The following is a 16,595-nucleotide window of genomic DNA, read 5'->3' on the forward strand; positions in this document are numbered from 1 at the left end:
GGGCTCAGGGATTAAAACTTTTTTTTTAAGGTTTTTATCATTATGCTATTAATGTTAGAATTTGTATTAACTCCTTACCAAAAACATTAAGGAATGCTGCAGCATCAGGGGAAACGAGGGATGGAGATCCGATAACATTTCCAACGGACTGTTTGCTGATAGAAACACTAAATTCCAACAGGATTGTGTAAAATGTTACCTGATTCGTTTGAAGCTAGTTTATTTTCTTCATATATCTTCTTTAATACAAACCTGTAAGAATTGCTTGACATTAAAAAATAGTGAAGCATGAGCACAATCTCTTCTTCCTTTAATCCGAGGATGGATAAATTCATTTACAAGCGACATCTCTACTTAATTGTCGTTTCAATTTGTTAAGTATGTGCTAATATCGATGCATGTTTTTCTTAAGAAGTACTTAAATATATAATGCTCAATATTTTCATACTTATATGTTGTGTGTTAGAAGTAACCCAGACATCACCATAGCATTATCATCCATATTGTGATCAAGGGAAGCAGGGAGTGAAATTTATTGAAATCAGAAGATACTCTGTAATATAAGGTAATTCTTGCTGTCATCGTCCCTTCGTTTGGTTCTTATTAGCAGAGCCTGCTTAGGTAGAGAAACTGTCGTTGGATGGTCCTTCCAAGCAAAAGCTTTCTTTGTGTGACAATGGCTTCTCTTCTGTGTATATATAGGTTTGTCATCCCAATATGTATGATGGTCGAGAATGTGAAACGGGCGATTCAATTTTCCCTTCCAGCATTCCAACAACTGTGGACATTGAAGGTCGTTGCAAAGGGGATTCGTGGGTGCATAGCAAACCCACGTTGATCACTCTTAAAACTTCTTTTTTGGAGTAGCCTGAGTTTTTGAGATTCACATCCAACAAATCCAGCAACATTTTCTTCTCATACAAATGCCAACTCTGTAATGTATCACACAAGAATTATCATAAATCATCGGAAAGAAAAATGATTCTGTTTTTTGGATTAAGATAAACACGAAAAGAGATTCAGATCCATTAGAAAACAGTCATAAGACATATAAAACGAATCACCAAAAGTGAACTAAAAAAAAGAAAGAAAAACGGTTGTGTTGTTACCCATTCCAACAGATAAACCATCTCTTCCCGCAATTTCTTGTCTATGCGAGATCTGCCACTTACAACTTCAAGGACTACCACTCCAAAACTGTAGACATCCGCCTTCTCGGTGAGATGACCTTTCAAGGCATATTCGGGAGCCATATATCCCCTGAAATGTTTAAAAAAAAAAACAATTTAGAGTTTTAAACTTTATGTACCATTTCACAGTTTTGTCAAATAGTATTAATGCCTGCGTTTTATTTTGGAAAGTAACTTTTCTTCGGAGATCTCACATTGTTCCTGCCAGTCTGGTGGTGACATGAGTTTTATCTTGGTCAAATAACTTGGCTAATCCAAAGTCGGAGATTTTTGGATTCAAATCTTGATCGAAGAGAATGTTCATTGTTTTGATATCTCGATGAATAATTCTCAGTCTAGATCCCTCATGCAAGTATGCCAGGCCATGTGCAATCCCAAGGCAAATGTTGTACCGTCGAGGCCAGTCAAGATTGAGTCTACATTCTTGAGGACCTACAAATTAGGTTACAAAACTATTTTCAATTTGTATAAATACTTTCTACTTTATTAGCGAGGGAAGACTAAAACTTTGATCTATATAAATTTACAAATTGGAGGGGAATATATCAGGATGTACCAAACAAACAGCGAGCTAAACTGTTGTTCTCCATGTATTCATAGACCAAGAGCAGCTGTTTTCCCTCTACGCAAAAACCATACAATTCCACGAGATTGGGATGCTGCATTGCAGATATTGTACCCACTTCATTAAGAAAGTCTCGAATGCCTCGTCTTGCCTTGGGAAACATCTGCTTGACTGCAATCATTTTTCCGTCTAGAAGAGTTCCCTGCTAAGAAACAAAACATTACAAAAATTGCTATACGTGGTACTCTGTCTCAGGCCTACTTCAGCTAATGCTAGACATAGCAACTGAAGTCCAATATCAATGTGGGTTTTTAATATACCTTGAAAACAGCACCGAATCCTCCTTCTCCAATCTTATTCTCAGGGTTGAAATCATTTGTGGCATTTTTAATCACCTCTAGGCTGAATGTACTTGAAATTATGTCTGTCAATTCTGTATACAGCATTTAGACAAACTTGTGTCAGTGCAGTCATCGACATCTTCACTGTATTATACTGGAGTATGAAATGTGGCACAAATGGGGTTTGTGACACTGTTCTCATTACCTGTGTCATCATTAGCTGCTAAGGATTTTCTCTTCCTTCTATTTCTTTTTCTAATAAAGACGAATGACAAGCACAGTGTGAAGCCTAAAGAAATTACTGCCCCAGAAACTATGCCGATAATCATAGTTTTGTTGCTTTCATTTCTATCATTGCTCGTGGTGTTGATTTCGAAGTCTGTCAAAACAAAGAAATATAAAAATTTAGAAGGCAGGGCTTAAAGACTACTAGTTTTATATCAGATACATAACAAATATGTGATCTACAAAGCTAAGGGTTTGGGCATAACCAAAAATATATTTTAATCAGAGGTATTAATAAAATAATTGGCTGAATATCAAAATTATGGGAACTGTTTACATTACACATAGCAGATTCCCAGATCTTGCTATTAGTTCATGTAATCTAATAGTGAAGTGAATGGAAAACAAGTAATTTAATTGCACTAAAAAGAAAACTGTGTCATACCATTATATAGAAAGACTCGATACACAAGATCATTGCTCAAATCCCTGAAACAAATTTGCAAAGGAATCTTACTTGGACTGATTTTGATCGCTGATACCAGAGGTCCATATGTCCCCTTGACTGGTATGTCAAATGTTCCCTTTCCAGCCCAAAAGAAGTGGATCTCCAAAAAGTTCTCAGTCACATTTACAATGAAATTTCTGATTACTCCCTTATATGATGAGCCTCCAGCAGCATCTTTGATGTTAAAATCTTTCAATCTTCTAGTTCCCTAAATAAATTTCAAAAGTGAAATAATGTGTCAGGCCAGGATTTACAAAATAGAATGGAAATGATACAAAACTAGGGTAAGGGTTTGGATTTGTAAACTTTGAGGGAGCCTATTGTGATTGGTATCTAAGCACTTGGCAACATGGTCATCTCCTCCTTCCTTAAAACTGTAGTAACAAGGATTGAACTTTGCATTAAGAATTATGGATGGTACAATTAATTATCTAATGATAGAATTGATTGCCTAGTATGGTGGATTGACAATTTATTCATGAATAATTGATAAATTATTTAAAACTATGGAATATCAAAAATTTGATTTATGTTAAGGAAAGAGCTAAAAATAGAGTTCTCTCTTAATCAATTTAGTTTAAGTCATAAGTATATTGAAATAAATTAATTACTGTAATAACAAGCCTAAACTTAGTGGGGGACATTACATGCAACTTGATTATTTGAATTCTTCCTAACAACCACTTGTCCATCATCCAACAAAATGGAGTTGCCTTGTTCTCGAATCAACATTAGTGACAACAAATTATGTTGCAATTGAGGAAGGTACAATACATCGCACAAGTACAAAATCAAGAATGCCAGGCAATTTGAGTCGAATGGTTCTTTTTCCAACAGCATTGAGGCTTGATTTATTTTCTAAAGCATTGCACCACAAACAATTTCATGAAAATTTTCAAAATAATCACACCAAAATGTCATATGTTGTGTGGTTCCAATATCTAAGACCCAAACATCATACCATGAAGTATTAAATGAATTATAATAGGCAAGATCTGAAACAAAAAGCACATATTGATCATTATAACTACCACAAGCAAATGGGCTCCTGAAGATTTATCATCATAATGTGATTTTGTTTTTATCTTTTTGTTTAACAGAATTTCCTATCTTATTCCTTGAGAGCTTGCATTCAAGTGCTTCATGACTACCTTTACAACCACATTATTTACAATATAAGTGGTGCCTATCATTTTGATTGTCATGTTGGGAGTGGCCTTTGCCATATGCAACCCCTCTCCTCTTCCTCTATTCTTCCATTGACCTCTACCTTCTTCTCTATCACTATGACTAACTCTAAAAGAGTTCTTATTAGGAGGCTTGTCTTTTTGGTGAGCAGGAAAAACATTTTCACCAATGTTATCAATTTTTTTTCCAAAAGATTTCTCATGTTAAGCCAAAGAGTTGCTTGAAGAGACTCCAAATAAATGGAATGTATTGGAAAAAGTTCCTTTCTGTAAGCTGTGAATAGATATCAGCTTTCCCACCAGCAAAATCAACATGTTGTTTTGTGACTTGAATTTCACAAGCCAAAAACATGACATCTCCATTCTTCAATTCAAGGTTGAATAACTTCAACTGTAACTGAATGAACTCTAATTCAAAATGAGAAACATAAAGATCTCTCAATTTTTGAAGGGCATCATGAGCAAATTTACATCTTGATATGTGTCTAAAGTTTAAACACATCTTCATTGACATAAGCTCTTATCAAGGCCAAAGCTTTTGAATTTTTATACTACCATTCTTCTTTTTCTTTTACAACAGTAGGTGTTGCAGGTTGAGTGTCTCCATCAAAAATATTAGACAACAAATCATTAAAAATAAGAGTGTTTTCTATTTTTCTATACTATTCTATCTATGTGTCTTTGCCAATTAAGGTTTCCCCAATCATTGATACAACAAACTGCATTGTGAATTGTAAAAAAATGTACATAGCTTGCATAGTTTACATAATAAAGACTATTTCTTATTTTATTGTTAAATTTGAAATGAAAAAGCAAGAAAAAGAATCTTTGTGACGAGATAACTTACAAAAGATTAAATTGATTTCACCTAAATCAATTTCTTCTGTATCTTCTTAAGCAATGCAAACTCTTTTCTTAAGTTTTCTTGCTTAAATTTGGAATGAAAAAGAAATATAAAGAATCTCTGTGACAAAAGATAAATTACAGAAGATTAAATTGATTTCACCTAAATCAATTTCCGCCTTGTCTTCTGAAGCAATGCAAACTCTTTCTTAAATTTGAAATGAAAAAAGCAAGATAAAGAATCTTTGTGACGAGATAAATTACTCGAGATTAAATTGATTTCACCTGAATCAATTTCTGCCTTGTCTTCTTAAGCAATGCAAACTATATCTTAATTTTTCTTGCTTAAATTTAAAATGGAAAAAAAAGATAAAGAATCTCTGTAACAAGAGATAAATTAAAGAAGATCAAATTGATTTCATCCAAATCAAGTTTTGCCTTGTCTTCTTAAGCAATTTCTGCAACAAGGGCATTCTGTTACATACACCAAGTTATCGAAAATGATAATAGGCATTGTCTCCTTGCGTGATAATGGGAACCGGAAATGGAAATCCTTACTTTGATACCATTGTCAAGCCATGCTTTAAAAAAGAGAATGGAAATGGTGATAGAAATTAAAATGCCCAAAATGGACAAACACACAGGCTACAACTCTAACTACTAGTCTTGAATGTCAATAGACCTCGAGGAAATAAAACTCAAAACAAACAATGCTAGAGACGCACAATTTCTTTTCAATTAAAATTGAAAAATGACTTTGAGTTTTACAAAATGACAAAAACTATTTACAAACTATTGATTACAAATTTGTTTACAACGATCTGGAGCTGCACCCAATCAGCTACATGGAGCTTCACTGAACTCCTTTATACACTGCTCTCCTAGAGCTTCTAATTGTGTGGAAAAATCTACTATTCATTCCCCACACACACCAACTGTTATCAAAAACATTCTTCTACTCTTCATTGAGCTCACAAACTTGCTATTGCATACACAAACTTTTAACTCTCTGATTTGGAAAACATTCTCCCTTTCTGTCTTCTGCTGTCCTTAAAAAATTTCGTCACAAATTTGAATTCAAAATCACATACCAGTATTCAATTCAATGGCAAAAAAATAATTTACTTCTTTGCACATTAGGAGCAAATTGGGGGATGAAATCCCAATGTGAACCTTTTGTAGGCTACTCCTCTATTGGCTACTCCTAATAGGTAGGTGGCAACGACAGGGAGGCTCAGGCAAAATCTATTTCCAACAACCCCCCTTTGTCTTGAGCCATCAAACAAGATCATTCATCATCCAAATTGACAATGCCCAAGTTTCTTCTTAGGCATTTGAAGTTGTCCTTGCTCAAAGGCTTAGTGAAAATGTCTACATGTTGTTTCTCAGACCTACAAAACTTAATTTTGATTTCACCATTTTCAACCATCTCTCTTATGAAATGATACCTGATTTTAATATGTTTACTTCTTCCATGAAAGACATGATTTTTCATCAAAGATATTGATGAAACATTGTCATAGATTATAGTTGTTCCATCATTTGGTAAGATTCTCCCTAACCAAATAGTTCGAAATGTTGTTGCATTTGGTGCTATATACTTAGTCTCAGCTGTAGATAGGAAAACTATTGGTTGTTTCTTAGAAGCCCATGAAATAGCTCCCGAACCCAAATGGAACGCATCTAGATGTGCTCTTCCTATCATTCTGTTGTGACCTATTTCACGCATTGCCCCATTGCAGATGGGGACCCCTGTTTTTTCTTTTTAGTGTTTTGTCCTAGCTCTGTAGTTTTATAAATCCATTTTCTCTGGGAGTTTTGAAGTCATCCTGAGCCAAATAGAGAAATCATGCCCAGATTTGTGTTTGAACATTGTCAAAGTGCTTAGAAGGTCTAAAGGACAAGGATCGCAATTTCTTTGGGTCATTTCTGACAACTTTCTATTTTTAGGAATTTTTGTTTTTTTGTTTTTTCCTAAATTTAGAAAGTTTTGGTTTTGGCACTTTGGGCCCAATCCGGGAAGTAGCTTTTTGGCTTGCTTTTTGCTTTATTTTTTCCTCTTTTTTGAAAGTAGGATTAGAGTTTTGTTCCTCGGGTCATTTCATCACTGCCCATATTGTCAGAATTGAAAAATTTGGTCTCTGTGTAAAAAGCAAGGTAAAAACCCTAATTAGGGTTTTTTCCAAAAGATCACTCATTAAGCCATATGATCAATGCCCATGTCCTCAGAATTGAAAAATTATGTCTCCAAGTGCAAAAAGCAAGGTAAAACCCTAGTTAGGGTTTTGTTCCAAATAATCCAACATTGATATGGTGGATCCAAATTTGACATAGCAGGTTATAACAACAGCATGGAAGATCAAAATTCATGGTATAAAGGTCAAAATTTGCTCAAGGCAAAGAAAGTTGACTATCCATCAAGACATGGCAAGCATCTTCAAACTCCGCCTAGCCAAGGAAAGAAGTTGGCAAGCAATCATCAAACTTCGAACTGCAGTTAAAAAGCATGGCAAGAGTTAATTAAACTCCTACCCAAGGTTAAGTCGGCAGCATGTTTGAAGGGACAAAAGCAAATAAAGCAAAGCATCCAAGTGGACATGGAGTTCACTAGGCACAAGGCACGAAAGAAATAAAGCACAAAACAAAGCAATAAGTTCAACATGTCTTAACACCATCAGAGTCTGCCTCCCTAAATCAAGGATAAAAGCAATCCAAGTTCGCCTAGACATGAAGGAGTAAAGCAAAGATTGAAGCATGTCAAAGTATACTTGAACTCCACCATGTCCAAGCTTCTTCCAAGTCCACCAAGCATAAGAAGACACTATCTGAGCTTCTTCAAACCCTGCCCATACACAAAAAGGTTGGCAAATGAGCATCAAACTCTGATCTGCAATCAAGGGGAATATCCTAAGGTCAACTAAACTTTGCCCATGAGTAAGGATGGATAAACTTGTGTGAACTCCGCCCAGCCAAGTATGAAAGAATAAAAGCATGGTAAAAGAACCTTGAACTCTGCCTTGTCTAAGAAGACTCCAAGTCCGTCACAAGGAGAAGGATAAAAGCAAACAAGGAATAAAGCGAAGCATATCTAATGCATTCCAAGGGTTTGAAAGATAAAAGGAAATATGTCTAAAGATCTTCCAAGTCCACCTAGAAATGATGGGGTAAAGCAACATGTCCAAGAACATGTGAAGTGCGCCTAGGCATGACAAAGGATTAAAGCTAAGCAAAGGTGGCTAGACAAAGTTGCAAGGAAAGAAAACATTAAAACAAGAAAGATTAAAGCACATCTAAAGGCATGGCTTAAGATGATCCAAGTCCGCCTTGGCTAAAGATCTTCCAAGTCCGACCTAGATAGGGAGAAAGGTTGGCAAGACATGATCAAAGCCTGCCCTCTCTAGCAAGACATTGGCAATGAAAACATGAAAAGTTCGAACGCCTAAGGAAATTAAAATTTCCCAGGGTAGATTGTCCAAGCACCTTGAAAGTTTGATCAAATACAAGTTGGTGAAATGAATTACACCAAGATGGATAGACACTGACCAAGTTAGCCTAGGCATAAATGGAATATGTGAAGATGCCAAAGCCAAACATGAAAATTCGCCCAAGACTTGGAGATTAGACATGACAATGATCAACTTGCCATGGCGAAAGACAAAAAATTGGCTAGAGGAAAAAAAAATTTGACAAAATAATTGCACATGAAATCAAGGATCAATCAGAATGGGTTGGAAAATAAACTTGACACATCAAATATTTTTAATATTTTCCAACACTTAGAATTATTTTCGAAAGGAAAATAAGGAAAATAATTTCAACACTTAGAAAGATTTTCGAAAATTCAAGAATTTTGGAATTCGGAAGAAAGATCTAGAAGATTCCTTTCTTTTTTGGAATTTTGAGAGAGAAATTAAACTTTCCATTTTGGAAAGATTTAAAACATAAAAACACAAAAAAATCAGAAAAAATCAGAAAAACGAAAAAAAAGCAAAGATGAAGCTTCTAAGTTTAAAATCCTTTAACTCTATATATTTTAAATAGTCACTTTCAAATTCATTATTCAGGTTGGGAATTTGGAGAGCAATTGAGAAGAAGTTTTCTCTCAAATTTTGTGGAAAATTAATTTTTGAGTGAAACTTTCAAGAATCAAAATTTTTCAAGTGTTGGGAAGATAAAACAAAGTGCCTTTTTTTCTTATTTAAAGACAGAATTTTCAGAATTAAAGGTGAATTTCAGTCACAAGAGCAATTTCAATGATCCAAAATCTGAATTTGATTGAATTCTTCTACCTTTCTATCTTATTTCTCTCAAAATTCATCAATTTATAGACCAAATCCTTCACTTTCAGTCTGCTTTTTCGCAGAAATTTAGCTTTTTGACAAGCTTAAAGTGAAAATTTCAAATAAAAGGGTCTGAAAATCAGAATTAAAATCAGCAAGTTGTCTGGAAAATAATATTGATTTTTCATGTGTTTTGCAAGTTAATGACCACCAAATGAGCACCTTCCAGAAAAGCACCAATGAATTTTGCCAGTAAAGGAGTGCACATAGAATCAAAGATCAAATCCAAGTGGAAGAACGTCACAGACACTAACCTTGGGCATGTGGATTTGGAAGAATTCAAAATGAGAATGTATGGGCATGATGGATACCTATCGACACCCATTGCTCACCGGATGATGTGTGTTAGGGGTCAATAACACATTAGTAGGGATGGGTGTTTATGTTATGTATGTTGAGTCGCCGAGAGGTTCCCGTCGGGTAGATGGTAGTTGGTGACGGTTGGCAACTTGGCCAACCGTCAAGTCTATATATGATTCGGATGGAACTTCAGCAAGGAGGGTATTGTACTGACATATTCTTGCGAATTCAATAAAGATATCATTCTTCTGGTATAGTTGTTTGTTATTGTTACTTATGCTTTGATATATGAATGTTTTGTTACATGACTAGTTGGTATGTGTGGAAAATCCTTGTTTTATCCATGAGTTCACCAACCTCACATTAAGGACTAAACATTTTGGCACCGTTGCCTGAATGAACCTGGAGATAATTATGGCGGTAGGCAGAAGGAATTGATGGGTCGGCCATTTAACCAGCAATTAATTATCGTGGACAGCGGCACACACGAAGAAAGTACCACGAAAGAGACTCGAGAGGATCAATTGATGGTAGACTTGGTAGAGTTGTGGGACGTGTTGGTCACGCAGTACGTGCAGAGAGAGGCTTAAGAGAGAGCCGTCTCTGAAGGCACGGTATGTGGTGAACTCACCGTCAGCACTCCTATCTTTGACCTACTTAGAAGTATTCCAAGGTTACTCGCCCGAAATTTGATTGCACTTCAAGACCGAAGGGAGGAAACCGCACGGGAACTCCGTTGGCAACAAGTACTCCGAAGGTACGAAGAGTGGAGCCGTAGGGAGGAAGAGGAGATGGAGGCTAGCCGACACTGTACCTCTGGCACTTGATGCCCCTATGGCCAAACAAAGACAAACGTAACACTACCACCGAGGGAGTAGACAAGGGAACTGTATGAAGATCTCTCCGCATAAAAGAACAGGCCGAGCGGAGACGATGGCTAAGGGAGGTTGTTGACTCGAAGAAGCCTGAGAAACGTAGCAGAAGTCGGAGTGTGAGTCAGAGTCGTAGTCGGGAGAGGCAAAGGCCGTGCACGTGGAAAGAGTTGGCGGAGGTTGCCAGGAACCTGCCACTTCCAGACGTAGCGGAGGAAGATCTTGCCAACCAGGCCCCACACTCGACGTCGAGTGAAGAGGACTCCGGAGCCGAGTCGTAGAGCAACCCATCAAAATATTCTGAACAAGGAGAGGAAGTGGTACGGGACCTGCACGAAGAGATCACCACTATTTTTTAAGCAACATTATCTGGCATCAGGAATTTGTCCTTGTCAGAGGGAATCAAAATAGGAGGGTCAGATTCAGAAACCCCGGGAAGGAGGGACTATACGAGCGAGGGTGACCAAAGCCTTGCAGACAGGGGTCCACCCAGGTCAAGAGCGTACGAAACCTTCCAGACACATAATACCTTCCCGGCATATAGTAGCTTCCAAGCACTACATAAAACCCTCCAGACAAAAACAATGGCACACACCTTGGAGAAACAAAAGCTTCCAAAATTCATGGTCGACGGGTCAGAGGATCTCGTATAACACTGTAAGATATGCATGACCATTTGGGAGGCAAATGGCCAGGATGACCAGGATTACTGGTTGAAGGCATTTCCAGCCACTCTGCGGGGAATAGCAATTGATTGGTACACAGACCTGGATGCCCAGTATAAAACGTCCTGAAACAATCTAAAGAAGGCTTTCCAAGAGGAGTTCAAACTCCTACAGGATGACAATGAAATCATGGTGAGGATTTACAATACCAAGCAGGGAAAAAGTGAAAGTGTGCGGGCATATAACAGAAGGCTGAGGGAACTACAAATGGAGAACCAACCGGCTGATGGCCTCAAGAAGCGATGGTTTGTTGAAGGACTGGTACCGTCTCTTAGACGAAAGATGAAAGTGGTCCCTCCGCCCTCGTATGACAAAGCATACAACCATGCGATGGATATTGAAAGTGAAAATAAGACATCTCAAGGGAAGCGTTGGGTGAGCGATGGTGACAGTATGGATGAAGACAACGATGGGGAGTCCAAAACCAAGCAAGCACTCCAAAGGGATATGATGAGGATGATGAAAGAACTTAAGGCTGACAAAGAAAGTGGCAAGGAAGGAAAAGAACTATGGTGCACCGACTGCAAGACAGAAGCACACACTAAGGGCAGTTGCCCTCGCAAATCCTTTTGTGACATCTGCCAAGTAATGGGACATTCGATTAAGGAATGTCTGTACAACTTGAAAGCACGGAGCACACAAATGCTCTACGCCCAACAAGACCAAGTCACACCGCCAGCGACACCTCTAAAGCCGGCAGCAAACTCTGACGCCTCTCCTAGAGGGTACAGAAACAATTGGCGGGGTAAGAACAGGTCCAATAATAACACGCCAAGGAGTAGAATTCAATACGACACAAAGGGACAACCCATGATCCAATGCAGGAAATCCAATGAATGGGGTCACTTTGCGCGAGAATGTCAAAACGGGGGTGAGGTAGGAAGTTTGCTGTGCAAATGGTGCGGTCCAGGAAATCATGAGGACATAGATTGTCCAAAGCAAAAAGGGGTGAATATGCTAGAGGTAGAAGGACCGGGGAAAGATGTATTAGCAATCACAAGATTGATTGCAAAACAAGAAAGCCATGTATCCTGACCCTCGCACGGAGAAGGAAAGACTCCAGGAAGCCAGGGCGGATATTGAGTGTGTGATGGTAGAAGAGCGGAGGGCCTCGTACCCAACTGCCAGTACCCCACTCCGGTCAAGACCAAAGAAAACTATCATTAAGTAGATGTTACAGACCACCATTTCCGTACGGGTATCCGAACTTCTACAGACCATGCCACAGTTGAGGATGGCCCTAACAAATGCAACCGATGACACCACTGTTGGCCAGGAACACCGGACGATGACAAAACCACATAGTACGGTTCCAGTGAAGGAACCTGGTACAGACGCCATGGACCCTATGCTACTCACGGTAAGCATTGGACAAAAAGTTGCCGTGGTGGAGATGGACACAATGGGACAAGCTCACAAACACCATTGTGGATGGAGGGTCCGGAGTCAACATGCTACCGAAGGAAACTTGGAGAAGTCTTGGCAGGCCTACTCTCTAGCCACCAACATTCGATCTCATCAATGTGGACCAACATGGTATCAAACCCCTTGGGACTCTCATGGCACAAAAGGTGGTGATCAGGACACAACAATTCCTTCTGAACTTCGTAGTCATCCCACTGGAAAGAAACACGTACGATGCCCTCCTGGGAAGAGGATGTCTGATCATGGCTAGAGACAATCATAACTGGAAGAAGAATACACTCTCAATTGAGAGTGATGGTCATAAATATGTGATTGACCTAAGGAATCAGTCTGTCAGTGAAGAGCTCACGTTATTTGACTCCGACTCGAAGGATTCAAATAGATGGGAGTGGGGTTCCGAAGGAGACAGAGGAGGGAGGAAACCCAACGAAGGAGTGTTGGAACTGGACAGATGCTCTGAAGATGGAACTAGTTCGCTGGCCGAACTCTTCCATTGGCAGATGGAGGACTACGAGGTTTTCCACCCGGAGTGCCACATGCTGCAAATATGCGAGATTGGGGAATCAGGTAGTGGTATGGAAGAACAGTCATTTCCCCCAAAGTACGGAAGGTACCAGAAGGGGATGGCACGGATGGACGACACGCCAGCTCACCAATTTGAATGAGACAAACCCATCAAGTACGAGGAAAGAGATGTAAAGAAAGTTAATCTAGGTAATGACGAGGACTCGCAAGTGATACTCGTAGGGGATGACTAGAACCCAGTACTGAAGGCGGCGGCTTTCAGGATATTCCTGGAATATATAGACGTCTTTGCTTGGACCTACAAGGGCTTGAAGGGGGTACCGCCGGAACTGTGCGTACATTGCATAACCCTCGTACCAGGAGCCCAACCCGTACGGAGCAGACTGTATAGGATGAACAAGAACTATGCAGCCAAGGTAAACGAGGAAATCAACAAGATGTTGAAGGCAAGGATCATATTCAAAGTGGAAACTAGTGACTAGGTTTCCCCAATAGTCATTTCTCTCAAGAAGGAAGCTAATCAGATAAGGATATGCGTGGACTTCAGGAACCTAAACCCAGTAACCATCAAAGATCCATTCCCGATTCCATTCACTGACAACATCTTGGAGGAAGTAGCTGGGCATGGGATATACACATTCCTAGATGGGTTCTCAGGATACAACCAGATAAATATTGCAGAAGAAGACAAGCTAAAGACCACATTCGTGGTGGAGGGGGTGTATGCCTATAATCGCATGCCCTTCAGGCTATGTAATGCACCTGCAACTTTCCAGAGAATAATTCTACACATTTTTGACAAAATGTCTGTAGGAAATTTCAGGGCATTCTTGGATGACTGGTCGATTTTCAGCGACCAGGACACCCATTTGAAGGCACTCGAAGAATGTATGGAGAGGTGTCAAAGAGCTAGGCTGGCCCTTAACCCAAGGAAGTGCAGGTTTATGGTACCACAAGGGAAGCTTCTTGGCCACATTGTTTGTAAGGAAGGTCTAAAGACAGATCCGGATAAGATAGGAGTGATTGTCAACATGGAGAGTCCAACGAATGTGATAGGTGTGAAATCATTCCTGGGCCACGTCCGCTACTATCGAAGATTTATCAAAGGCTTTGCACAAGTCTCCTGGCCCCTAGATAATCTGACAACGAAGGGAGAGTCGTTTGTATGGGGTACGGAGCAGGAAGAAGCCTTCCAAGAATTGAAAGATCGGCTAGTGAGTGCACCAATACTGGCATACCCGGACTGGAATAAGGAGTTTCACGTACACGTCGATGCCTCCAACTTCGCAATTGGTTCTACCCTCGCACAAGTAGGGACGCAAGGACTGGATCATTCTGTTTTCTTCGCCAGCCGACTTCTGTCAAGGGCTGAACGGAACCACAACACAACGGAGCGAGAGGCATTGGGGATGGTGTACACCGTAAAAAAAAATTCGCCACTACTTGTTGGCTACGCCGTTCACATTTTATGTGGACCATCAAGCACTAATGTATCTAGTAAATAAACCAATTATCCAGAGTAGGGTAAGTAGATGGCTACTACTCCTGCAAGAATTTACCTTCACCATTATTGTACGACCAGGCAAGTCCCATGTAATAGCCAACCAACTATCAAGGATTAGATCAGGGGAACCAGCCGAAGGGGCGAACGAGGACTTTCCAGATGCACACTTGTTCCAGATTGCAATACTACCATCCTGGTACGAAAAGATCGACCAGTACCTCTCTACTTCCACATTTCCAAAGGAGATGCCTCCAAGGGAACGATGAAAGCTGGCATTGAAGAGTAAGACCTTCCAACTAAACAATGGGCTGTTATATAAAATGGGCCCCGACCAAATCCCGAGGAGATGTGTTATGGAGGAGGAAATTCCCGGTGTGTTGAAGGAAGAACATGACGGGTTAGCAGGTGGACATATGGGACTAGATGCAATTGCCAAAAAAGTGCTTTTGGCTGGCCTATGGTGGCCAACTCTACACATTGACGCCCGAGAGTGGGTGGTCGGGTGTGACACTTGACAATGTGTTGGAAAACCACTCAAGAAGGACTTCATGCCCCTCTTTCCTTCGCAGCCACAAGAGTTATTCGAATGGTGGGGTCTGGACTTTGTAGGACCCTTGAAGCCGAGTACCATGCACAGGTACAAATATATTGTAGTAGCTACGGAATATCTCACCAAGTGGGCAGAAGCGAGGGCCTTGCCAGATAACACAGCTTTGAGTTCGGCATGGTTCTTGTATGAACAAATCGTCACAAGGTATGGGATACCCCTTCAAATCACGAGTGACAGGGGAGTGTACTTTGTGAACCAAGTAATCCGTACCATGACCGTAGAGTTCAAAATCTTTCATAATCTCTCTAGTCCGTACTACCCCCGAGCTAATGGACAGGTAGAAACAACCAACAAGGTGTTGGTGTCAATAATTTACAAATCATGTGGGGTGGAGTAGGAAGACTGGGCGAAAAGGCTACCAACCGTATTGTGGGCTTACCACACAACATACAAAGTCACCACGGGGCATACCCCGTTCCAGCTCATGTATCGACAGTAGGCAGTGGTACCAGTCGAGTACACCGTACCTAGCATTTGGGTGGCGGTGGATAATAGACTCGGTGATGAAGAAAGCTTGAGTGCAAGGCTTGATAGCCTAATGAAACTGGACGAACGAAGAATAATGGCAAAATGGGCAATGGAGGTAGCACAATGACGACGGAAGTGCTGGCATGACAAGCACCTATGGTGGGTCAACTTCCGGTCGTGGCAGTTGGTTTTGAAGTATAACAATCGGAACGAACTTCGACCAGGGAAGTTTAAAGTTCGTTGGCTTGGACCCTATAAGATCAGAGAGGTCAGTGAGAACGGGGCAGTGAAGCTATCTACTCTAGATAACAATCCAATCACGGACCCAGTGAATGGTTCTAAGCTGAAAATCAACAAAGAACGAAACAAACCTGTAATTGAGATTAACATGCTGGGATACATTACAAAAGGGCACTGGACCATTGGCCAGAGCAAGGATGTCGAAGAAGATCCGGTGGTAAAAGAAGAATCCTACCGGAGAGATGAAGAGTGGGCAAAGCCTTTTGCAGCCATGGAAGAGCGGCTTGTGCCTAAGGGGGTGGACGGTGTTGCGGTTCCCAGGACCCACAAGCACCTCACAAATGCGTATTTTGGGGACCCAGCTATATGGGTGCAGGTTTCAAGACATTGGAAGAAGTGGGCCCCATATGAAGGTCTTCGAGAACCATACGTAGCATACAATATCGATGAAGAAGCAGAAGCCCGAAGGAGAGCCGAGATTGCAAATAAAGAGGAACCGGTAGATCTGGAGGCAGAACTTGACTTAGAGGAGTACAGGGAACCCTAGGTCCCTGTTTAAAAATGGTGCTGAAAACAAAAGATTTATTCATCATCGCCTCCTAACCAGGTGAAGCGAAACCCAGACCCAATTCATTATACAGAGTAATCCCTAACCCCACGGGACCACTAGAGGATGACGGCGAGAGAGTAAAATGGTACCAACAGTACGAAGGTCGCTGCATTGACG

At 40.2% G+C, this 16,595-nt stretch overlaps 1 protein-coding gene across 5 annotated transcripts in view; it reads right to left on the bottom strand.

Moving 5' to 3' along the window:
- Nucleotides 1-289: 289 nt before the first annotated feature.
- The window catches only part of LOC131065929 (probable LRR receptor-like serine/threonine-protein kinase At1g53440), a 187,943-nt gene continuing 171,637 nt past the window's right edge, over nucleotides 290-16,595 (bottom strand). For all 5 annotated transcript variants that reach the window (XM_059216493.1, XM_059216492.1, XM_059216491.1 and 2 more), the window contains 7 exons: nucleotides 2,839-3,037; nucleotides 2,302-2,475; nucleotides 2,076-2,188; nucleotides 1,747-1,957; nucleotides 1,385-1,622; nucleotides 1,110-1,260; nucleotides 290-932 (listed from right to left, as the gene is read on the bottom strand). In XM_059216493.1, the coding sequence (XP_059072476.1) occupies nucleotides 708-932; nucleotides 1,110-1,260; nucleotides 1,385-1,622; nucleotides 1,747-1,957; nucleotides 2,076-2,188; nucleotides 2,302-2,475; nucleotides 2,839-3,037 (1,311 nt within the window). In that variant the 3' untranslated portion in view covers nucleotides 290-707. The remainder of the gene's footprint in view (nucleotides 933-1,109; nucleotides 1,261-1,384; nucleotides 1,623-1,746; nucleotides 1,958-2,075; nucleotides 2,189-2,301; nucleotides 2,476-2,838; nucleotides 3,038-16,595) is intronic.

This window comes from Cryptomeria japonica, chromosome 2, assembly GCF_030272615.1.
Source record: "Cryptomeria japonica chromosome 2, Sugi_1.0, whole genome shotgun sequence".
Lineage (NCBI taxonomy): Eukaryota > Viridiplantae > Streptophyta > Pinopsida > Cupressales > Cupressaceae > Cryptomeria > Cryptomeria japonica.